Source organism: Mytilus galloprovincialis, chromosome 9, assembly GCF_965363235.1.
Source record: "Mytilus galloprovincialis chromosome 9, xbMytGall1.hap1.1, whole genome shotgun sequence".
In the NCBI taxonomy this organism is placed as follows: Eukaryota; Metazoa; Mollusca; class Bivalvia; order Mytilida; family Mytilidae; genus Mytilus; species Mytilus galloprovincialis.
The window spans coordinates 60,995,017-61,021,882 of NC_134846.1; the positions used below are offsets into that span (position 1 = coordinate 60,995,017).

A 26,866-nucleotide genomic window follows, 5' to 3' on the forward strand; every position below is an offset into this window, starting at 1 on the left:
GCTGTTGCTATGCCATTATCGTTAAAAATGATGGACATAATCTGCGATCTTTGATTAGATGTTAGAGGCAGCTTGTTTTTAATGTAATCTGTCACATTGTCTTTTATGTGCTTTGTGCAGAGTAATCTGTCCGGCTTTGAAAAAACGCTGTCTAATGCAACTCTCAAACCACCTTCATCGTCGCTACCAAGTTTGACGTCGAAACATTGCACCTCCGTTAGTATCCGAGCTTTGAAGTGTGAAAAGAAAGTGTGGTAAGTCTCCATGGAACCGTCCCAATGGAAAAACACTGGCCCAATGAATATTGGATGGTCACGGGTTGACTTCGAAATGACCTTTTTGTTTTTATAAACAAAGTTTGTCACAAAAACTGAACCTAAATTGAAAGTTCTGTCAACACCAAGGACTGTACTAGGATCAGCTTGCAAGTGTGTTTTTATGTCAGCTATCTGCTCAGACGTGTAGCATATGATGGATGGTGCCTTACTGTTATCCTGTGTATATACAACCTCTTTCACAAAGTCATGATCATTTACCATTGACAAAATTTGTAGCACTTCATCGGCTATATTGGCTTTGGCAGCATGAGAAACCTGTTTTTTGTTGTAATGTTTTTTGTATGGACTTGTTGAAGATATTTCGGTGCGTTATCAGGGTCTTAAAGTACCATGTCCTGATATATTTCGATGCAGGATTTCTTATTATTGAGTCCCTCGGTTATACGATTCATTACTGAAGGGTCTGTACGTATAAACTCATGTGAGACGTGTTTGGCATTACCATGTGTTGTGTTGGTAGTTGGACATGAACCTGTATACTCAATAACGGCTATATGTTGGCTATTCTGAAATGTTTTTTTCGTGAGAAATGCCTTTCCCCCCATTTAATAAACAATTTCAGGTCCTTTGTGCTCTTATGAAGTTCCTTTGTGGTCCTTTGTGCTCCTTTGTGCACAAAGGAGGTCCTTTGCGGTGTTTTTAGAGACCGGATAACGACTACATATATCGAGATAAGAATTATTAAAATCGAGATAACGATGAAAAACTCGAGATAATTAACTAATTACTTAATTGAGATATCGGACTATTTAATCGTGCTTACGGACAGGGAACAATGAAGTGTCTCCCTTTAGGACTTCCGAATATTACAATACAAACATTTGCACTTCAAATTTTAAAGTTGAAAACTTATTCATGATGTCCTGATTGAGTTCTATATCATATGTACGACTAAAGTTCTATCTAATTAATTAAATATGAAATATCAGTATGTTTAACGGTGTCGACCTCTTGTCTTTTGAAGTATTTAAACTTCGATTTAATCACACATCATTATTTTGATGCCAAATCTGTTCACATGGAACGGTTCGTTCTTAAATCATATAAGGAAAACGGAATTGTACAAACATCATGGAGTTGTTAAAGAAAATATGTGTTATAACTTTCTGCTTTTTCGGACATCAACATGTTAATGCGGTACCGTGTAATAAAAACTTTATCTGCACAACACAACCTGTTAATGCGGTACCGTGTAATAAAAACGTTAACTGCACAGAAGTGTGTACTCCTAATGCGAATTTAGTTTCTAAAACACAGTTCGAAAGTTTTTTGTCTACGACATTCACCGGAAGTAGAGCTTCCTACAACACGCTGGTTCCACCGAGAGCAGATTTGTCTGTTGTTCAGGTAAATATGTCATTCGATCTTTTACAAGTCATAGATTTCAACGAAGTCGCTGGAACTTTAGAGATCGTAGGATTTCTTACTCTTCTGTGGAATGATGAACTTGTCGACGATTCATTTGATGAGGTTGATCACGGAAGTCTTACCAAATTTCTTATTCCAGAGAATTATGTTTGGAAACCGCCTGTATCTGTATTTAACTCGGTAAAAGCTATTATACCGATCGCAGATTCTACATATCACGTTCGTGTTCAGATGGGCTACACAACTTGTGTTAAAAATGACAGTAATGAAGGAACTATTACAAAAACTATTATCAAAGAGGTACCACTAGTTACGTGGAAACCAGGTATAAATTCGAAGTCCGCCTGCTTAATCGACGTAACCCATTTCCCTTTCGACTCACAAGAGTGCGTAGTGAGGTTTATATCGTTTGGACATCCAAGCACAGAGGTCAAGTTCAACGCTTTGGAACCGGAAGTTAATTTAACTGACTATCAAGATAATATGGAGTGGACTTTGGATAGTACGGCTATCGAAGTCGAAGAAATTGATGGTTCATCTTTTATCCTTGTGAAATTAAAATTTACGCGACGTCCTTTATATTTTGTAGTAAATCTTGTTACTCCTATTTTGATACTAGCTGTAATTAGTACTCTTGTATTTTTGTTGCCAGGGAATTCTGGAGAACGAATCGGTTATTCTGTAACTGCATTCCTGACATTTGCCGTGTATCTTACAATGATTTCTGATAACTTACCGAAAACATCCGATCCTATGTCTACGTTGTGCTATTTTCTAATGTGTATGGTTGCCATTAGTGCTGGAACTGCGTTTGTGACTATCTTCACGCTTAGAATTTTCCATAAAGACGAGAAAAAAATGGTTCCAAATTGGCTATCTAATTTAATAGGCTGCTTAAATTGTAGAATTTGTAGCGAGGATGAATTTGAGGACCCAGAATACCCAGTCAATTTCGAATTACAAAAGCGAGGGAAACTTGACACCAGGAGTATAGTGACAACTGATTCGGACGAAGAACATAACCGTAAATGGGGAGTAGATTGGAAACTCGTTGCTTCTACTTTAGATATGCTTTTCTTCTTGGTTTTCATAGGACTAAACGCCATTGTATGCGTCGTATTCTTGGTTCCACTTTTGGAACAAATGAATACTTGATATTAATCTTATAGTGTGGCATATAGTTGATAACTTCTATGTCATATTGTCTCTAGTGGAGTGTTGTCTGATTGTAAATCATACCACATGGTCTTATTGTTTATAGATCTATTAAAACTTGTATTTATATGAGCGAAAGGGGTTTGCTTATTTCATAAAGATATTAACAACGAAAATGTATGTACAGTAACTCAATAATTGATTAAAATCATTTACATATTAAGTAGTTGTTGATTATGTATGCAAATGTTAAGTTGATAATTTTTAAAAACAGATATGAGGTAAACGTTAAAATCAGTAATATAACATAACAAGGTAATCAAAGATAAACACTAAAAGGTCACACCAAGAGGTTACAAAACATTCCTAACAATTACAAACATATTTTACTCTTGTCGTGTCCCATTTGTCCCCCATTTTGAATGGAAACTGATAATTTCAATATAATATCACTGAAACTTTCCTTTTCATGAGCATCAGGACAGATGACACTAGGTGAGCAGAAACGGAATATCTGAGTTAACCACAGGTTTTGGACTCAATTTTAAGTTTTCTGTATAGTATGATATAGACTACAATTTTCCTTGTTGGTTGCGAAGTACCCACGGCATCTCCTCCTTTTTTTAACATTGTTTCAAGATTACTCAACAACTGTCAAGAGAATGCAAAAAGAGGACCGAAAGATACCAAAGGAACAGTCAAGCTCTGAAATCGAAAACAAACCGACAACGCCATGGCCAAAAAATAAAAGGACAAACAGAAAACAATAGCAAACAAAACACAACAAAGAAAACTAAAGACTAAACAACACGAAGCCAACCAAAACTGGGGTAAATCCTAGGTGCTCCGGAAGGTCAAGCAGATCCTGCTCCACATGTGGCATCTGTCGTGTTGCTATGTTATAACAAACTCGGTAAATAGTTTAATTCGGAAGATCGCAATCGGTAGGAGGGAACGGGATTGTAGATATGACATAAGGAACATATGCGATATCATCTGTCTAACGAATATTCCATAACGGTCAACCAACTCGTGGTGGCGCAAGTAAAATAGAAGGGATGACTTCAACTTCACCTTGGAACTCTTGGTTTACAGTTACGTTTCAACATACAAATGGTAGCATACGCTATAATTTTATAACTTTGAAATACCAAACGGGATATTTTGTTAATAGTGAACAAAAACATGCTACAGAGGAGCAAATGATCAGTATGCTGAAGTTTCTAATTGACAACATATTTGTGGAATTTGAAGTAAGACTTTTTCAACAAATTGTCTGCATTCCTTTGGGAACAAACTATCAGCCTCTTCTTGTCAACTTCGTCTTATTTTCTTATGAGTCGGAATCCCTTCAGACATTTGTCAAAAAACAAGAAAACCAAAGAAACCAGATCATTTAACTTCACAGTCAGATATATTGATGATGTTCTTTCCATTAACAATCCAAACTTTTCTGATTGGTTTCATAAATATATCCACCAGAACTAAAAATTAAAAAACAACAGACACGGCTTCCTCTGTATCATTTTTAGACTTAAAAAATCGAATTTGACGTTAAGCGCTACCAAAGTCTAGGACAAAAGAGACGATATGAGCGTCACTGATGAGTCTTATGTAGACGAAACGCGCGTCTGGCGTACTATAAATTATAATCCTGGTACCTTTGATAACTATTTACACCACTGGGTCGATGCCACTGCTGGTGGACGTTTCGTCCTCGAGGGTATCACCAGCCCAGTAGTCAACATTTCGGTGTTGACATGAATATCAATAATGTGGTCATTTTTATAAATTTCCTGTTTACAAAACTTTGAATTTTTCGAAAAACTAAGGATTTTCTTATCCCAGGCATAGATTACCTTAGATGTATTTGGCACAACTTTTTGGAATTTTGGATCCCCAATGCTCTTCAACTTTGTACTTGTTTGGTTTTATAAATATTTTGATATGAGCGTCACCGATGAGTCTTATGTAGACGAAACGCGCGTCTGGCGTACTATAAATTATAATCCTGGTACCTTTGATAACTATTTACACCACTGGGTCGATGCCACTGCTGGTGGACGTTTCGTCCCCGAGGGTATCACCAGCCCAGTAGTCAACATTTCGGTGTTGACATGAATATCAATAATGTGGTCATTTTTATAAATTTCCTGTTTACAAAACTTTGAATTTTTCGAAAAACTAAGGATTTTCTTATCCCAGGCATAGATTACCTTAGATGTATTTGGCACAACTTTTTGGAATTTTGGATCCCCAATGCTCTTCAACTTTGTACTTGTTTGGTTTTATAAATATTTTGATATGAGCGTCACTGATGAGTCTTATGTAGACGAAACGCGCGTCTGGCGTACTATAAATTATAATCCTGGTACCTTTGATAACTATTTACACCACTGGGTCGATGCCACTGCTGGTGGACGTTTCGTCCCCGAGGGTATCACCAGCCCAGTAGTCAACATTTCGGTGTTGACATGAATATCAATAATGTGGTCATTTTTATAAATTTCCTGTTTACAAAACTTTGAATTTTTCGAAAAACTAAGGATTTTCTTATCCCAGGCATAGATTACCTTAGATGTATTTGGCACAACTTTTTGGAATTTTGGATCATCAATGTTCTTCAACTTTGTACTTGTTTGGTTTTATAAATATTTTGATATGAGCGTCACTGATGAGTCTTATGTAGACGAAACGCGCGTCTGGCGTACTATAAATTATAATCCTGGTACCTTTGATAACTCATGTTTTTAAAATCAATTTTCCCACCTAAATAGCTTTAAACCAACTACAACTGCATATGGGATATACATTTCCCAACTCATTCGGTATTCAAGAGCTTTTATTCATAGAAAGATACATGGTGCAAAGAACGTCCGTTTTCTAAAAAAAAAAACTCATCGGAAGATACCAAGACCTTGCTGAAAAATATTCCGAATCATCTTCTCAAATAATATACTATGGTCTTAAAGTATAGATTCTAGGTTCTGACGTTGTTTATAATCTTTTCTCTAATTCTTCGTCAATTTATTCCTTTCTGCACCCATTGTATAATTTTTTTTTATCAACGTGTGGTTCATTTGAACTGAGGCCCCTCATGGGGGGTCCTAGTAATCACATAATCACCATTTTTTTGCCAATATAATCACATAATCATTAAATATTTGCTTATCTTTAGTAATCAAATAATCATAAACTAAAAATACAGTCCTAGGTAATCAAATAATCATGAAATATTTGGCTTAATAATCAAATAATCATTAAAAAAACGGCCAAGTAATCACATAATCAAAAACCCCATGAGGGCCCTCTGAACTCAGTTCTTCATTGGTTAAAATCCTATTATGACGTCGAATTTTCTTGTTTTCCTCTGAATTTCCAATTGTGACGGCATGCAAAAAGGCGACCATGCCTGATGACGTCACATAGAAAGAACACGACTTTTTGCAGATCAATCGCAACGAAGGAATAACTTTGCCTGCGTTTTGTTTGAAAATCATTAGAGAAACAGATTCCACCACCAAATCTCGTGTAATACGATATTTATCCACTCTCGACAGTTGAAAATTTAACTGTCTCGAGTGGATAAATATCGTATCACATTCGATGCAGTGGTAGAATCTATATTTATCATATATTTAGTAGTAAATACAGTAATTTTGAATATTTTATAATTAGCCTGTTGTTTAACCCATATCGCACAATTTTGATGCGCACCCTTTATCATACCTGACCCTTTATCACACCCCTACCCAAACTCCGAAAGAGTGGTGACATCTGGCTACGCTTCTTTACAGAGAAAGGGAAGTATGCCCCGAACGATAACGCTGCATGGAGTTTGACCACTACCCTTTATCACACCCCGACTAGTTTTTTCTCTCATTTTTACATAAACTCCGTTTTAATTTATGCAAGCTTCACAAGATTTTTTCCCCCCTAAAAATTGGTCCTAAATGAACTGTCATTCGGGCGTGACGTAATTTATTGAATGACGTCATTGTTTGGAATGTGACGTCACAAACGTCGAGTTTCCATATTATGTAACTATAAAAAAGAACTCAATGAAATACCATACAAAACACACAAAAAAGAAAACAATAAACAATATTTTTAAAACAACAGCACGCAAATTGTAAGGTAACCCATGTGCTTCGGATGAGTAATTGGGCAGTTCTTTGAAAGCTTTTAAAACAAGACAAAAGAAGAAATGAAGGTAACCCAGGTGCTAGGGATCAGAAAACAGTTCATATATATACTCTCCTGTTGAAATATACGATGAAGCGTATAAAATATGGCATAATCCGTATCACATGCCTAAAGGCCCTCTGGTTGATATTGGTATCTCGGGATGATACGGCATATGATACGGATTTTGCCATGTATTATTCTCTATATTAACGTGTTATTGTATTATTTTATTTGTCTTAGTAAATTATTACTTTTACTTTTTAGTCTTTTTTTGGCAGTATCCATTGGAAGTGGCTCGGTACTTGTACATTCCGCCATTGTGTTGTGTTATGGTAAATTTTTGTATTCTTATCTTTTGTTTTTGCTATTGTGGTTTGTCTACTTACCTTTTTTTGTCTTTGCTAACATATCTGCATGTTTTTGTTGACATTTTGCTTGTTTTTGTGTATTACACTATGTTTCCTGCTGTACCCCTTTTTATATTTTATGTCTGTGTTTCTTGTTCACACATCTTTATCAATATAACGGAGTTTTATGCAACTGTCATACAAGTGAGAGGTTTTACTAGATATAAAACCAGATTTAATCCAACATTTTCTATCTAAGAAAATGCCTAGTCCTAAGTAGAAATAAGACAGTTTTATCCATTCGTTTGATGTGTTTCAGCTTTTGATTTTGCCATTTGTTTAGGAACTTTCTTCGGAGTTCGGTATTTTTGTTATTTTACTTTTTTCCCGTGTCTTAAGCTGGGGTCACACATTCACGATTTTTACTGCCGTCCTTGACAGGACCATTCCCGATTAAAATTTATCAAAAGTCTGATCAAGATCCTGTGAATCGTGGATGGCAATTCAAACTTACCTGTCGATACATTTATTTTTGGCATTGCACAAGTCATGTCTTATTTGACTATTAATGACGAAATCCCTGTGATGTGTTTTAGTCGATTTTAGTCTCTGATGCATGATTTTTTATTATTTATTGGTTTTGGCTTTTAACTAGTCAGTAACTGTCAGTAACTGCGAGTACTCTCAAATCGTATTTTCTTGTTAATTCGACCTGTTGATACTGTTTATAATGCTTTTTTGTTATTTTTATTTATATGGATCTTGTCTGTACACCAGCTTTCATTATTTGTAATATCTTCAATTTTTCACTTATTCTTACAACATTTGTATAAACTTCAAGATTATAAAAAAACGGTTTTTTTCTAAAGTGAACATTGATTGGTTAAATATTTCTCAGTCATGTCCTGTGTTTGAATTTGTTTGTTAGCTTTTTGGTCATGAATGTTTGTCTCTAATATTTAATTAACTGTGCATTTGTATTCAGATATCGCAGATCAAATTTATTCGTTCATTGTTTAATCATACGTTTTTTGATTGAGTTAAGTCTGCCAATTGATATTTTATCGTATGTTTTTCTTTGTTGTGATGTTATGCTATTGTTTCAGAAAAAGGGAGAAGGTTTGGATCCATTAAAACGTTTAATCCCGCTGCAAATGTTTGCACCTGTCCTAAGTCAGGAATCTGATGTACAGTAGTTGTCGTTTGTTTATGTAATATATACGTGTTTCTCGTTTCTCGTTTTGTTTATATAGATTAGACCGTTGGTTTTCCCGTTTGAATGGTTTTACACTAGTAATTTTGGGGCCCTTTATAGCTTGTTGTTCGGTGTGAGCCAAGGCTCCGTGTTGAAGGCCGTACTTTAACCTATAATGGTTTACTTTTTAAATTGTTATTTGTATGGAGAGTTGTCTCATTGGCACTCACACCACATCTTCCTATATCTATTTAATTAAAATTTGTTAAACAAATAATTTAATCACGACAACAATCAGATATTGTTCAGGATGCGTCGATATTCAACCGTTTCCAAGCGAATTTATCCCGATAATCCCGTTTTCATTCCGATTCTAATCCAATTTGTATATTTCGCCTGGTAAAATTCTACCGAGTCTGTCACGACTGCGTCCCGATTCTATCGAATGTAATCCGACAGAGATCCGACAGTGACCAGACAGTGAACCGACGCTGACGGAAGTTATTCGTTTGAAAACTGTCGGCATACTCGGGATGATTAGGTACTGTCAGAACGAAATCCTATCACGGTCCGCTCTATCGCATTGCAAACGGCTTTGTCTGGTCTCAGTCGTATTGTATTCTGTAATTGTCGGGATACTGACGTGGGTATCATTGTCGAATTTCGTATTAATAACGGGGACTGTTCCGGAACGGTTTCGGCAAAAACGGTTTGCAATCGACAAGATCTGGATGCAATCTGGACTCAATCGGCAGAAAACAGCAATGAAAAATTTCACCAGATCATTCCCGTTCCACAGGACACCGTCCAGAATACACAGAACATTATTAGGATTTTGATCCGATACAGCAGAATCTGTCACGGCATAGACGCGATTGTAATCCGACTAGACAAAATCGGCTGAGTTTCCCCGAATGTTACGGGACGCACCTAACTGTCGGGGTGCTTCGCCGAACTATTCGGACCCTTCCCGACCCGTAGGAATCTGTTACGAACTTAAACGACTGCTTTCAGACAATGATAGGACATTTCAGATAATTGAGGATAGTAATCCGACTTTTTCACTTTTTGAGTCGTATCGCTGTCTGATCTCAAACGGGAGCAATAATCGGCAATGTGTGAACCCCGCATTACGATATGGCTATGACTTGTGAGGTAACCTCATTCAAAATTCTCTGTTCATGGGAGGACTACACTAATATGTTTGCAAAGTATTAAAGGTTGTAAACCTTATTTTGACAAAATCATCATTTATTAATTGGTTGGTATCTTCCTTATAAGTTATATCAGACTGGACTATGCTTGTCATTTTCAGTATTAAAAAAACTCAGCGGGAAAATCCGGCACCTAGAGGCAGGCTTCAACTTAAACCTGTGCATCATGTATGAGGGTTTAAAAAAAGACTAGTTTGATTGTTCGCTGATTTGCTTGTTCGTCTGTACACCATTCTATGTTTTTCTTAGATGTCTAGTGGTTTATTTCCCTGCAGCAGTCTATGTAATGCAAAGTTGGCCCTGAAAATTCTTTCTTATTGTGCGCATGGCAATGTTATATTACCTGCTTTTCACTCTCGATACTTTGAAGGATCTTTTATTCATAGAATTAACTTAGATAAAATATTAAATTGATCAAAAGATTTTGCCTTGAATCGCTAAACTAATTAAACATGCAACATTAAAATCATTAGTAACTGTGCCAACAATCTGTAACACACTAAGTGACACTCGCCACAGTGTGGCTAGGTTTGAATCATGCAGATATATCTACCTATTTGTGAATCTTATCTTACTGATCATAAAAGCTGTTTACAATTTCTCTATATCTATTATAGTTTACGATAAAGAGCTTACATCGCTAATATAATTAAATTTAATTTTTCGAGAATCTCATGTAGCTGCTCCGTTTTGCATGACTTTCTTTCTTTCTGCTTTGCTGTCTAAGAGTTCGTTTCTATGGATATTGCATTGTCGTTTGTTTATTTTGCACTTCAGTGTGTCTGTTGTTTCGTTGTTTTCCTCTTATAGTTGATATGTTTCCCTCGGTTTAAGTTTGTAACCCGGGTTTGTTTTCTCAAGTCTTTATGACTTTTGAACAGTGGTATACTACTGTTGCCTTTATTGGAATGAAAATTTCAGATTTATTCGTTGATCTAATTTTTCAGTTTCCCTATTACTGTTTCTCTCGATTGTCAATTTTGATCAAATTAACTTGGTTGTAGATTTATTTTGCTTATCAACTTTTAGGAGTCGACTGAGGATTTTTTTGTAGATATTCATATTTTATATTTATAGTCTACCATTTGCCTCATATAGGATTGAAACGACAAGGTTTATCAGAAGTAAATTACCGCCACTGCGAATTTTGTTGCAGTGTAACTTGTTGTTCTTTTAACAATGTATTTTTTTACTTGAAACAATTGACCCTATAGGATTGTAAGATAATTTGCTACTTGTGCCAGCAACAATCGTAAAATTGTTATCGTCAATAAATCGACTCCAAATTAACTGTTAAGGCTACATTACGTTAATTTCTAGTTGTTTTGGCTCATACCATGAAACAAAACTTGATGCCCATTTGGTAACTTTTGACCTTTCAGTGTGTGAACAACCAAATGTGGATTTTACGCTGCAAGTCATAGAAGGTTTGAGGCACATTGTTTTCCTTCTTTGAAATGACATTTTTACCTTAAAAATTAAGAACAAGATTTTAAAGTTTAATAATTTATCTTGAATGTTGAACCATTTCACCTTGTTATGTAGCAAAAAGACACGATCGTGATTTCATTATTTTACGCATCCATTCCTTTTAACAGAATTTTATCACAATCTTTTCAGTTGAATCTTAATTAATCTTCAAGGAGTTAATGTTATATTGACATTTAATAAATGGTTCTATTTAAATGAAGTGTGATTTCTATCAAAATAGTGTATGTTATACATATCATTCTATAAGTACAGTTAATTCAGTTAAGGCTAAAACAAAAACAACATGGCTGCTTTACCGACATGTCTACTTTTACTAGCACTGATACACAGTTCTATCCAGTTAGACTGCACTAACTGTTCTTCACAAACAATACCAACTGCTTCACACGTGAGAAAGTTGATGAGTGCTTTATTTCTAAAATCTTACGACAAAAATGTGCTTCCTATGCTTTGGAATAATGAAACATTGTATGTGGACTTGCAGTTCAGCTTGATACAACTTCCGGAGTTTGACGAAGTGGCGGGAACATTATTATTAATTATGAAAATGAAAGTAAGATGGTTGGACGAGTATATAGTTCTTAATTATCTTCCTAAAACTCATCTTCTGATGGAGATTGATCTTCAGTCAGATGATATATGGCTACCACCGGTCACCGTGTTTAATTCAGTGTCCAGCCTAACACCACTTATAAAAGGAGGGTATGATGCAACATTGACTCTAACTAATGGTCAAGTGGACTTAAATATTGGTATCGTTACCAAAACTGGATGCACGGTTGATACCACTGACTTTCCGTTCGACGAGCAGACGTGCGAAATATTGTTCACACCTTGGGGATATCAGAGTCACGAGATAGAGTTCCTACCGACGACGACATATGCTCGTACGGACCAATTCGTTGAAAATCAGGAATGGGAGCTGTTGTCTTCGACCATAAACACAACAAGTCTATCAAATCGATCCATCCTCTCACTATCTATAACTGTGAAAAGACGGCCTATTTATTTCATGATAAACATGATAATTCCGATTGTACTTCTGGGTGTTCTTAACTCTTTATCATTTGTACTTCCACCGACAGCAGGAGAAAGAATGGGATTTGCAACGAATATTTTTCTCACGTTTGCTGTTTATTTGACAATCGTATCGCAAAGTCTCCCAGAAACATCCAAACCTATGTCTAATATGGTATATTATCTTGTGATTATGCTATCCATCAGTAGTTTAACAACATTCGTAACAATTTTGTCCCTAAGAATTTATGCAAAGGAAGAGGACAATACCCCAGTGCCATGGATTTTAGTTTACATATTTGGTTTGTTGACATGTCGCTTGTGTCGCAAATCAAAGTTCATGCCCCCTAAACGTAGAAAGCGTTCTGAAAGTAAACAGACATTGACCAAAGAAATGACGGAGAACGATATTACGGAGGTCAAACGCGATTTATCTAGTGGCGCTTCTGTCGTCACCGATGATGAGTCGATGGTGCAACCAATGGAATATGTCGATGAAGTATCCGACGACGATGAAGAGGAAGAGGAATGCCGATATGGGATAACATGGTCAGTTGTCGGGAGAACTGTAGATAAAACATTGTTTCTTATTTTCATGTCCGGAACACTTATAATTTCGGGCTATTACATTTTACCCCTCTTGTTGGGAACAACCGGTGTTACAACAGAATAATGATCGGTTACTTGATTTTTAAACATTCTTTCTCTCAGAACAATTATCTTTGGCAAAGCTGATTTCTACTATATATATCTTCTTCTTTTTGTTCATTTTATCAGGAGTCGAAAATTAAAGGAGCATCGTTGGCCCAAAATACGACGGTTTTGTGAATTGTTCAAAAAGGTAAATTTTACAGACAACATATATGTGGAGAGTCGAAAATATCAAAATATGCATTATTTCCAAATTATCAAATCACAATAATATCTTTATATACACTATCAATCATATCATACTAAATGATAAAATATCGAATGTGTTACAATTACTATATTTATCGGTGATAAAATATCGTTCACGGTCCGGAAACTACAAAAATGTCATTTTTGCCACAAATAAAAAAAAAAATTATTGTGTTATTGTGTTCAAATTATCTTGCGGTCATTGCTTACTTTGAAAATGCTTTGAACTAGGTTTACACCTTCACAAATTGACGCACCTGTTCTTAGTCAAGAACCTTGTTTGTTGTTGCCATTCCTATCTGTAGAATAGACACTTTTATATTGTTTAGTATAAAAAAGAAGATGTGGTATGATTGCCAATGAGACAACTTTCCACAAGAGACCAAAATGACACAGAAATTAACAACTTAGATAAGATGATTAGATTCAAATTAGAACCATATGGTTACCTCTGATGGCATTTATTTTCATTTTCGTTTTTCTTACTTATCCTTTTATTTACCATTTTTAACACTTAAAGAGGAGCTACGGTAAGAAACTGTTTCACCTTGAAAATTCAAGCTAACAAAAATATTTTGATAAGTGTTTTCTTCTTACTTTAGAGACAATTAATGGTCAATTTGTATTTGGTCCGAGACCACAATTGTCGTCCCTTGATTTTCGTTGTTACAATTGTTGTCCCTTGATTTTAGTCCCTAGTGTTGACAGTGGGTTACTTGCCAATGTTTTTATACCCCTTCCAAATTTATTTCTCCATTTTGTATGCCTCAAATTGCAAGAAGGGGGGTGAAATTACACTGTAAAAAAAATTGTGTCCAGAATTTGAAAGGAAAGGAGTGATTTGGTCCAGATGAAAAAGGCTAAAAATTAGCACTTCGGAAGCTGTCAAAAGATTTCAAGACGCCCTAAACATAAATTTGACCATATTTTGAGTTAGAGCCGATGAAGTTTTCTATAATTTTGATGTAATTTGTCCCAAAAGTAGTATAACACACTGTAAAAAAATCATTGAGAAAGCGCAGGTTGGATTTTTTTTAATTTTCATTTATGTTCTAAAAGAAATGCACTACGAAATAATTGTGGTCTCGGACCATTTGGTACAGTTGAACGTTGTTTTATATTTTACTACTATTATATGGGTTAATTGTTTTAAATAATTGCGGTCAATTCTTTTGACACAAAGCTGTGTTCCATATTTGATCGCTCTGATTATTTTCTCATAATTATTTACTCTTACTTTTGTTTATTAATATAACCTTATGTCAGTTCTCCTTTCAACCAATTATTCTATTTCAAATACTTAAGTAGGTAAGTGTCACATTTTGATTTGTTCAACAGGTTTACTGGCTCAAAAACTGTCTATTGTTTTGACTTTATTATCATTCGCTTGATCGAAACTCTGAATTTAATAAGGGAAAAGAAATATGGCTACGGTTAAAACAGTGTTGATTTTAACTTTGATTTTATACTTTTATCCAGTTGCAGGAGCGCCATCATATCAGGATATTTTAAATTTTTATACAAATGCAATAACTTGTACAACTTGTTTTGTCGATGAAATCTTTCCCAAAAAAGAACAAAGTGACCAGATAACTGTGGATGTGAATTTCACACTTGTGAGTATCGGAGAATTTAATGAAGCAGATGGATATCTAGAGGTAAATGGACTCATGGATATTACATGGGATGATGACTTAATATCCGCTGTGTCCGGTCCGCCTTTTGTTACTGAAATTTCTGTGCCACGAGACGTTGTGTGGGTACCAACCATCAGCATTTTTAATTCACATTCAAATATTTCAATGATTGGAGATGCCAATACAGATGTAAGGATCTCGATGCCAACCAAAGATGAATCTGCAGTAATGAAATGGTCGCCTTCTATTGTATCCAAAACAAACTGTCAAGTAGATTCAACTTATTTCCCCTTTGATACTCAAAAATGTAACATAACTTTTACGCCTTGGGGTTACATGGATTCAGAAGTTAATATTTCAATTACCAACGAAAGTTTAGACACTTCATACTATAACGAGCATGAATTATGGCGCCTTAAATCCCATGATCCTTACACGGAAACCAAAGAGAGCACATCTTTTGCACACTTCGAGCTAACGCTGCAGAGAAATCCAAAATACTTTTTGCTGACTCATTTTTTACCCTTTCTGATGTTAGTATTCTTGAGTAACCTCATATTCCTTGTACCGTCAGGTTCTGGAGAAAGGGTCGGATTCGCCATGTTTGTTTTTCTTTCAATATCAATTCTGATGGCTATGGTCACCGGATCATTGCCAAAGTCGTCGACACAGATGTCTATTTTGTCATTTTATTTTACAACGATGATTCTTGTCGTTTCTGTTCTTACGTACCTAGCCATTTTATCATTGACTATTCACAGTAAAGACCCCCGAAATATGGTTCCGCAAAGAATAGTCCGTTTTATTGCATGTTGTGGTTGCTATGAGAACAAACACAAGGATGATCTTTCGCGCCAAAACAAGGTTACTCCTCTGACTTTATCGGAGTATGACGACAACGACGATAACTTCTTTTCCCATCCGAAATTTCAAACCGAATACGAAGAAGACTTTGCCCCTATTGTTATCCGGAAAGATGATAAAGTATACAAGAACGATTATGAAATTACATGGAAACATGTAGCAAGGACCTTTGATAAAATATGTTTTGTTGTATTTATTATTGTCAATTTCCTTTTGACTATGATTTTCATGACGCCATTGATTGCACATTATTACCAGTAGAATGGCTTAAATAAGTTATGTTTTTATTTTCTTGTTTATTTATACATTTTGTTTCAAGTCAATTATTTGAAAATTATCGGGCATTATCAGTTTCAGTTACTTAGGTCTTTTAATGACCAAAATATATGCAGTTTGTTTGTTAGAATTTCTGTGCCACAATTTGCTTTGAACGGGTGTAAGTAAAAGCTTTTCGTCACGAAAATAGTTTCCACATGTTCCTGTAAATAAAAAAAAAAGTAAAAAAAACTTGTTTCTTAATTACAAAACCATATACATGTACTTGAAGATAAGTAATCTTTGTAAATTTTGTGTAGGTAGGGATATAAGAAACTTTTCAACTATGTTATCTGTATATACTGTTTTATTCATGTTAATATTTTGTTCATATTATATGTTTTAACTGATGTTTTATCATTAACAAAAGTTAGTATTAGAAATATTTAGAAAATATGTTCACTTTTTTTTTTTTTATCTTAACGAAAAGTATACCAAAAGAAAAAGTAAGTGTTGTAAATATTACTTGCCCATGTTTGGTTTTATGCAAGGACTTGTGGTCTGAGTATATTTAATATAAAAATAAGAAGATGTGGTATGATTGTCAATAAGTTCAAAAGAAGTGGATATACGAATTAGGGGCCATCGTACGTTCCTTCAACAAAAAATTAAAAAATGTGGCGGGTTAATTATATGTATGTAGGCGCTCAACCCTCCCCAAACCGGGACATTCAACTGAAGGGCAAATCATAAAAATCAGTTCCAATTTTGCTTTACTCACATAATCAGTACGAGGAAAAACAACTAACAAAAAAACAAGACACAAAACACCGATACTCGCAGTCACGGAAAACTTTAAAGCCAATATAAACTAATAAATAAATAATGGTATTCCAGACTAAAATGTTTATATGTACATATCTAACGGAGTTTTTGTAAAAAAGTGTTTTTCAAATATTTGGAGATATTTTATGTCACTCTTTGCCTTTTAAAAAATAATGCCTCAATTTTTTTTGGTCATTTCTCATTATGATTAAAAAGAGAACAGCGTAACAACAAAAAAATACAAAACGGTATCTTAAATGGGACAGTAATACGGCCTGTTGTAACAACAAAAAAATACAAAACGGTATCTAAAGTGGGACAGTAATACGGCCTGTTGTAACAAAAAAAAAAAAAAAAAACGATATCTAAAGTGGGACAGTAATACGGCCTGTTGTAACAACAACAAAATACAAAACGGCATCTAAAGTGGGACAGCAATACGGCCTGTTTTAACAACAAAAAAATACAAAACGGTATCTAAAGTGGGACAGTAATATGGCCTGTTGTAACAACAAAAAAATACAAAACGGTATCTAAAGTGGGACAGTAATATGGCCTGTTGTAACAACAAAAAAATACAAAACGGTATCTAAAGTGGGACAGTAATATGGCCTGTTGTAACAACAAAAAAATACAAAACGGTATCTAAAGTGGGACAGTAATATGGCCTGTTGTAACAACAAAAAAATACAAAACGGTATCTAAAGTGGGACAGTAATACGGCCTGTTGTAACAACAACAAAATACAAAACGGTATCTAAAGTGGGACAGTGATACGGTCTGTTGTAACAACAAAAACATACAAAACGGTATCTAAAGTGGGACAGTAATACGGCCTGTTGTAACAACAACAAAATACAAAATGGTATCTAAAGTGGGACAGTAATACGGCCTGTTGTAACAACAACAAAACACAAAACGGTATCTAAAGTGGGACAGTAATACGGCCTGTTATAACAAGAAAAAAATACAAAACGGTATCTAAAGTGGGATAGTAATACGGCCTGTTGTAACAACAACAAAATACAAAACGGCATCTAAAATGGGACAGTAATACGGCCTGTTGTAACAACAACAAAATACAAAACGGCATCTAAAATGGGACAGTAATACGGCCTGTTGTAACAACAAAAAAATACAAAACGGTATCTAAAGTGGGACAGTAATACGTCCTGTTGTAACAACAACAAAAAACAAAACGGCATCTAAAGTGGGACAGAAATACGGCCTGTTGTAACAACAAAAAAATACAAAACGGCTTCTAAAATGGGACAGTAATACGGCCTGTTGTAACAAAAAAAAATACAAAACGGTATCTAAAGTGGGACAGTAATACGGCCTGTTGTAACAACAACAAAATACAAAACGGTATCTAAAGTGGGGCAGTAATACGGCCTGTTGTAACAACAACAAAATACAAAACGGTATCTAAAGTGGGACAGTAAGACAGCCTGTTGTAACAACAACAAAATACAAAACGGGATCTAAAGTGGGGCAGTAATACGGCCTGTTGTAACAACAACAAAATACAAAACGTTATCTAAAGTGGGACAGTAATACGGCCTGTTGTAAAATAGACGTATATATAACATAGCCAAACTGTAACTTACACTTTTTGTTAATATGATGGTTAATAACTGTTAACAATTTTTGTTAATATGATGGTTAATAACTGTTAAAACTTTTTGTTAATATGATGGTTAATAACTGTTAACATTTTTTGTTAATATGATGGTATAATAACTGTTAACATTTTTTGTTAATATGATGGTTAATAACTGTTAACAATTTTTGTTAATATGATGGTTAATAACTGTTAACACTTTTTGTTAATATGATGGTTAATAACTGTTAACACTTTTTGAAAGATGCAGTTGTACAAGTGGAAGTAGACAAAAGTTTAAAAAAAAACATCGTCTACCTACCCGTTCAAGAAAATGTGTTTCAATCTTAAGTGACCACTTAAAATTGAGAATGGAAAACTTACTTGTCAGCATATGATAATAAAGAGTGGTTGCTGACTAGAACGTGAACGTCTATTCTTTTTTATTGGAGGAGCAATGAACATGGGAAATTAGGCTCGTATATCATTAGATATATAGCAGTTCTTAATGTTACTGACCGCCCAGCAGCCGATTTTTACAATAATGGCATGATTTAATTGGTACGTTTTCCAAATTTTTAAAGTAACTGAACTACAGGTACAACTACAAATTCCAGAACCTAGCTTACATTAAATGGTTTTGCCTTGGTTTTATTTTTGTTTGTTTGTTGAGGGTGGAATCAGGCTTTTATATTTTATCATGATGATGATGATTGTGGTTTTAACATTCAGTGACTTTTTTTACCAAAGTTGAATTTGGATATTCCTTGTAGGTCCTTGTTAGTTCTATAACATAAAACATGTCTACGTATTTTAACACACCTTGCTTTCAATTCTTTATGTCTGGACGTTCCTGATGAAGGTAAATCAAGAAAAGTGCTAGGGACCCATCAAATTGAAAAAGTGTAATTTTATAACAGTCGTATCAGAACGAGAATATTTCACAATTATACGAATATGAATCCTGCTTTGACCTTGTCTTACATACAGTCAACGGGAAGATATGCGCCTACTCGGACATGTTCTGACTACTAGTCAATGAATCGAACGAATGGTGCTCGATGAACTTATCAAACCCTCGGACATTCAAACATTCATAATCATTCAGTATTTGAAGTGTAGTTATAATTTGCCAGTAAGATAAACGAAAATAAACCATTATTTTACATGAGCTATTTCATTGATTCTTTCTTGTTATGACACCCCCCTTTTTTTCTTTTAATTGTAAGTTCTAATGTATAAGTGTTCGCAATACTTATTTGAAATTTTGTCATTTTCTAAAAACACTGCCCTTTTGTTACTAGTTCAAGCTGCCAGAAATTTGCTTTTTATCTAAATTGTTCATCATTTAAAAAAACCTCCCAATTTAATCCCTTGATCAACATTGCTTTTTCATTTTCATTTACACGTAAATCTCTTCATGTTCCTTTGATTCTTTATGAAGTTGTCAGTACAACTTAACTATCTGTGTACCAAAACATGGCTTTCAAACCAACAAATGACCATTATTCTTTTTTAAATATTTATTTTGTTTGGTGTTGTTTTCTCGCTATCCTTTATTCAAAATAAATAGCGCGAATCATGAAACAATGACAGTTTACTTTAACCCATCCGCTGAGGCGAAGAATTTATGAATTTTATTTACAAACGTTTTCTTACTTATATTTGTCTATAGTTTTGAAAACCAAATGAACCAAGAAATGAAAATGATTAGAACAATGTATATTGCTGTTATTTTGATAACTACGTTTTCCAGTACAGTACTATGTGCATCACATACAGATTTTCAAGGATTTCTATCAGGAACGGAATTCACAACTTACAATAAAAAGATTTTTCCAAAGGCAACACAATCCGATCAGATGACTGTTTCCATGAAATATTCACTAATTGCTATAAATAAGATGGACGAAGCACATGGACAAATGCATTTAGTTGGATTTATAGAAGCATCTTGGACCAATGATTTGTTGACGGCATGGGCAGCCGGTATAGATGAAATGATGATTGCTCAAGACAACGTCTGGTTGCCACCAATTTCAATACACAATACAGTTGAAACACTTCAAACGTTAGGTTACAGGAGTAATAAAATCCGAGTAAATAAGGACGGTACGCACACATGGAAAGTAGGAATAGTATCAAAGACTAGCTGTAAAATTACGATGTCACATTATCCATTCGATACACATACATGCCAACTACAGTTTACACCGTTGGGTTATTTGGAAGATCAGGTAAATATCTTACATTTGCTTGCAACTATTTTTTCTTACTTGTATATAATGGACAGTTATCTGCTTCTAAATAATATAAAGTAGTCTACTTTTATATAATGAACAGTAGCCTTCACACCGTACAAGTGTAGGCAACAACTCACATCGAACAAGTGTAAGCTATAATTCACATTGTAAAACTGTTGTCTACATCTCACATCGTACAAGTGTAAGCCACAATTCACATCGTTACAGTGTAGACTGCAACTCACATCGCACAACTAAAGACCATATATCGCATCGTAAAACTGTAGGCTTCATTTCACAAAGTACAAGTGATGGCCACAATTCACACCGTAAAAATGTAGTCCACAATTCACACCGTACAAGTGTATGACACTATTCACACCGTACAAAGATAGGCCTCGATTCACACACCGTACAAGTGTAGGCGAGTATTTAGATCATACAAGTGAAGACTATACTATAGTTTACATTGCATTATACAGACATCGTACACTTGTAGGCTACACTACATTTTACATCATACAACTGTATAACTTACTACAGTTTACATCATATATACATCGTACAAGAGTAGACTACACTACAGTTTACATCGTACAGACATCGTACAAGTTTAGGATACACTACAGTTTGCATCGTACAGACATCGTACAAGTTTAGGATACACTACAGTTTGCATCGTATATCAACTTTAGATGTACTAAAACTAGTATATTTTTTTTCTTTTATTGTCGATTGAAAATGGAAACGTTCATTATCATTTAAGCAAGATTACATTTTTTGCTTTTTTGCTTTAAAGGTTAAACTTGAGAACTCTACCTCTGCAATAGAGCTGACCTACTTTGCAGAAAACGTTCAGTGGTGGATTGACCAAACATCTATATCAATGAGTACAATTAATGGAGCATCATATTTAACATTTAATCTACAAATTTCCAGACGTCCCGGAAATGTTCTTATCAATTACGCCTTACCGGTCCTGATATTGTGTATTTTAAGCAGTCTTTCATACATGATGCCAGCAGAATCGGGAGAACGAATTGCCTACTCGGTCGTTACCTTCTTATCACTGGTTATTTATATTACAATGATAGCTGATAACATTCCACGTTCGTCAAGTCCAATCACAATTTTTAGCATATATCTGACATTAATGCTGGTTATGAGCTCTCTGTCGATGGCCATGGCGACCTTGACTTTGAGAGTATATTCTCAAGAAGAGGCTACAGAAATTCCACTTTGGCTGAAACATGTTACATCCTTTCTTAAATGCCAGAAGGGTAAAAATTGTTGTTCTAAAAAGAAACGAAAGAGCAAAATAGGTGACAGTTCTGATGAATGGGGAGATGACGAGTTTGATAAAGAGGAGGACGATGAGAGCGTGACAGAAGAATACACAGACTGGGATGAGATGCAGTGGAAAGATGTAGGGGGTGTTTTAGACTGGACATTTTTCCTTTTATTCCTGATTATGACAATTGTTGTGGCCATTTTCTTCTATTTTCCATTAGCTTTTGCAGAAACGTAAAATTGTGTCTGTTATTTATTTAGATATGACTTATCAGTGATAAATATTGACTCTAGTGTGTTGTTGTTTTTGCTGACTACCTACTAGTTAACCCAATTAAGACTCGTTAAAGTAATTCAAAATTCATTTGGTCTCAAATAACGATATAGTTTTGTACACACTAACTCGAAATCTAAATCATTCTTTTTTTTTTCTTCGAAAAAAGCATAACAAAAATACCAAACTCCAAGGCAAATCAAAAAATGGGTAGATCATAAAAACTGACAGAATCAAACGCTATCAATTAAAGAACATATCAGTTGCCAATTAACGTTGAATTAAGTTTTTATTCGTATTAGTTGGTAGATATTCGCTTAATGCAACGTTTAAACATTATGAAATAAATGAAATGAATCTAAATGAAAAGACAAAAAAAAAAAGAATCCCAGTAGGAAATGGCGATAACATAGCAACAACAAAAAAGACGTCAAAACAACACCGTAGCTAATAGACGCATGCCGAAAATAGACAAACCACAGAAGAAATTTAAGAAAAGGTCAACAAGACAATCAACAGTACAACATTAATACTAAATAAAAATTGGAAGTGAGCTGAGGTGCTTTGGAGGAAAAAACGGTTTCTGTAAAAATATCAAGGTGTTATTCTGGGTATAAGACACCACTATTCGTACCTAAGGTTTCTTTATATTTAGTTCAGTGGGTTAATATGGCAGATGCTAAAGACATGCACCACATGTGTTCAATAAAAAGGCATCATATCTAGAAGTAATAACTGGTAATGATTACATTAATGGTACCAATTTTGATGAACAAAACGCGCATTAAAAAATACTGACGCGCTGGGATTGATTATTTACGTGATAATGTAGCTATCCTAGCCAACCCGTCCTAGTTCCTATACCTATAAGCATGCGTTTAATGCCAAACTTAAAGACTGGTTCGATCTAGACATGGATTAAACCACATTTGTGTTGCCCTTGTTAGCAGATGGCCAGATTACAGGTTGTTCATAAATTCACATATTTAGTTATCAAATCTGTCATAATTAGTAGCATTTAAATCTCCATGCAGTTGAATGACCAAAGGTAATTCAGAACAAATCTTTCTTATTCGCGACCCTAACAGAAGATGGTATCAACTTTGAAGTCTAGTGGTTATAACACGATTAATTAAAGTCTTTTATTTAATTCGGGTATCTGTACTATTATCTTAATTAAACCTACGTCAAAGAATTGGCATGCAAAACACGATTTTAAAACAATGATTTATAAAGTGATACTTGTACATCTATAATGTAAAGTAATATGTGTGAAGTTTAACCATTTGGAAAGTATTTCGAAGATGGCAAACAAGTATCTTTTGTTTTTATGTATGTTTAATACTTTCTTAGTGCCAATTTCATCACAGTCTTCAGACGACTTTAAGAATTTTCTTGACAGTTCTACATTCACAAGTTACAACAAAAAAATATTTCCCAAAGAGGCACAGACCGACAAATTAACGGTTTATATGAAGTTTTACCTAATAGCAATTACTAACTTTGACGAGATAGCAGGGCAATTGGAGCTCGTTGGCTTTATAGACGTAAACTGGACAAACGATTTGCTAACCTGGACAGCAAGTACTAACCCTATGACAGAGATTTTGTTACCGCAGGATAGTTTTTGGAAACCGTCTCTGGTCTTGTCTAACTCTGTAGAATCTTTGGAAGAATTAGGACATACTAGTTATAAAATGAGGATAACGAGTACTGGTGTGCACTCCTGGACAGTTGGTGTTGTGTCCAAGACAGGATGTCCTGTAGATGTCTCATACTATCCGTTCGACACACAGTCGTGTAAGGTGAAGTTTACGCCATGGGGATATTACGACAATCAAGTAAGTTACCACAGCATATAATATTGAAGATGATTTAATGTAAGCATATTCCTGTTACCTCGTATCTTGTTCTCCCCTTTTTTGTATTTTCGTGTGCTTTGGGTTGTTCAAAGGAATGATAATTAACGTAGGGTAAATCGATTTAAATAAATACAGTACAAAAATCACTTTTCATAATATATGATATTGATTTAAACATACTATAAATTGCTCTTTCGTCTTGATACTAATTGTACTGCTCACAGACTAAGTTCCAACAAATAATTGCAAAACTTTACTCAAGACGCTTAAATCAACGATTGATGCCACATGAAGAATGCCATGCTCCTTGTGTATTTAAGACGTGAATATCGATGTCCAAAACGGGAGCACCAATTTATGCTACAATGTTTATACTCTTATATGGTTAATTTGTTGTACTGTTTATGTTGATCCTTTGTTTTCATCTTATATATGATGTGTTTCCCTCGGTTTTGTTTCGTAACCCATATTTGTTTTTTTTCTCGATGGATTTATGACTTTTTAATACTGTTATACTATTGCGGCCTTTACTTGTAGTTTCAACAAGAAGTCGTTATTTTCCTCGGTGTTCAGTATTTTTGTGATTTTACTTTTTTTTACCAACCCTCTCATGTTCAACCAATTTTATATGTTGTTTGTGTTATTAATACATTAATGTTATGCATTTAAAGAATGAAACAAAATTAACAGTTAATAAAAAGACTGGTTAATACATGGATTTCTGGAAAATTGTAGGTGCTTCACAGGTTCGTTACTTTACTTCCTTCTTTTTTGTAGTCTTCACTGAGTTACCGAAGCATTGACCACATCATTACCGTAAATGTAAATTCGAATTAAACCAAATATGTTAGCATTCCTTAACAGTAACTAGCCTATCCGTCAGCAGTATATCGTCCGATTAAACGAGTTCCTTCTGAATTGTTACAATAGGTTGACATACAAGAGCACTTCTTACAAAATAATTTTTAATCTAAATCGTGATTATCATTTGTAAAACTCAATATAATATATATACTAATTGTTATCATCAGTTTGTGAATTTTTATTTCTTGTAGGTGTTTCTAGAAAATACAACAAATGTCATAGACCTGACTTACTACCAAACAAATGTAGAATGGGATTTAGCAGCAACTACTGTGGACCAGGAAACATTTAATAGTGCAGCGTACCTAACCTACACATTAACAATGAAACGACGACCTGGTTATTTTCTAATCAATATGGTGATTCCAATCGTTATTCTAGGCCTTTTGAACGGCTTGGTATTTTTGTTACCAGCAGACTCCGGTGAAAGAGTTGGTTATGCCGTCACAGCATTCTTAACTTTTGCAGTTTTCCTCACTATGGTTTCTGAAAATTTACCACAAGCCTCCCAGCCAATGTCTCTTCTTTGTTACTTCCTTACACTAATGTTGGTTATGAGCGCTTTATCAACTATTATAACAATAATGACCCTGCGAGTTTACCATCAAGACGATTCAATAGAGATACCAAAATGGCTAAAACATCTGACATCGTTTCTCACTTGTCGGAAATGTAAAAAATGGCGTAACGATATGGATCCTCCAGAAATAGAACCTGATCCAACAGAAGAAATTGACATCGACACGCCACCTATGTACAATTATGACTATGATTTAGATGATATTCAGTGGAAGACAGTTGGAGAACTTTTGGACTGGTTCTTCTTTATCATGTTTCTCGTAGGAACAATAACAGTGGCAGTCTTTTTCTTAGTTCCCTTGGCGACTGCAGCTTAACCAAATTCAAATATAAACCAGTCAAAAATGATACGATTTGCACAATTCAAAGATTTGTCCAAAATTTCACTATAATTGCATTATAAAACATTGTGAACATCAGTATCATAATCATGATCATTATATTATAAGAAATCGCACACAAACTGCGGTAAGATTAATTTCGCCAAATAAATATATTGATACGGTATCATTTTGATGTGTTGTAGTCTCTTACACATATATCATCTGACTAATTGATGTGTGTGAAGGGGGTAAATTTGTTATTCTAATTTGTTCAGTAAACTTAAAATAAAAAACATGTCTATTCAATTATAGATGAGATTGATAACGTGGGTAAATTTGATGTATGTCTTGCATTTCCATAGTTATGCAGTATGCTGTTCCATTTATCAAAACATCCTGGTAACCTTTTTTTTTAATTATATTTGTGATGTATTAAGTAATGTAATTGTTTGTCAATGTTCATGTATGCAATCAACCCAATTGGTGTATAATAATGCATTATTTCAATAAACAGTTATAAATTTATACCCGTACTCACTGATTGTGTACTATCAATTTCTATAAGTCAAAATTCTAGCAGCGCCTGCATATGCTGTATGATTGCCGAAAACAAATTTTGTTCTTCCCTCGCCTGGATTCTAACTCATGCTATTGAGATATCGAAACAACACTGCCTCCACTATGTCCAGCGCTCTAGACCACTCGGAAACCTAAACTGAACTAAATTCAGTTTTCAGTGGCCTTTTGGTACCTTTCCTTGTCAGTAAAATCTAGAGCAAACGCAGTACATGATACATTAGGCATGAAGATGGAATTGATTGCAGATTATCTAAATTATCTTTCGTAAAGGATCGTTAGATGCATTCACGTATTAACATTTGACAACTGTACGACAGATCCATTAATTGGATCACCAGTGAATACACTTATTGTATTCATAATAACTCCAAATATTAGCACAACAATATAGAAATATAGAAACTATTTGCGGTAGCAACATTTTGCTTTTCCCTATCCGGGATTCGAACTCGTGC

The 26,866-nt window shown here is 34.6% G+C and overlaps 1 protein-coding gene and 1 long non-coding RNA gene across 2 annotated transcripts; both read left to right on the top strand.

Annotated features, from left to right (window-relative positions):
- The first annotated feature begins 20,003 nt into the window (after positions 1–20,003).
- LOC143047001 (uncharacterized) lies at positions 20,004–22,223 on the top strand. The gene is made up of 2 exons (XR_012969355.1): positions 20,004–20,634; positions 21,440–22,223. It is a non-coding gene; the product is annotated as an uncharacterized LOC143047001 (long non-coding RNA).
- Positions 22,224–23,433: 1,210 nt separating this feature from the next.
- On the top strand, positions 23,434–26,020 carry LOC143045513 (neuronal acetylcholine receptor subunit alpha-7-like). Its single transcript, XM_076218070.1, has 2 exons — positions 23,434–24,045; positions 25,122–26,020. The coding sequence occupies exons 1-2, from the start codon at positions 23,509–23,511 to the stop codon at positions 25,824–25,826; spliced, it is 1,242 nt and encodes a 413-aa protein (XP_076074185.1). The 5' UTR covers positions 23,434–23,508; the 3' UTR covers positions 25,827–26,020.
- The last annotated feature ends 846 nt before the right edge of the window (positions 26,021–26,866 follow it).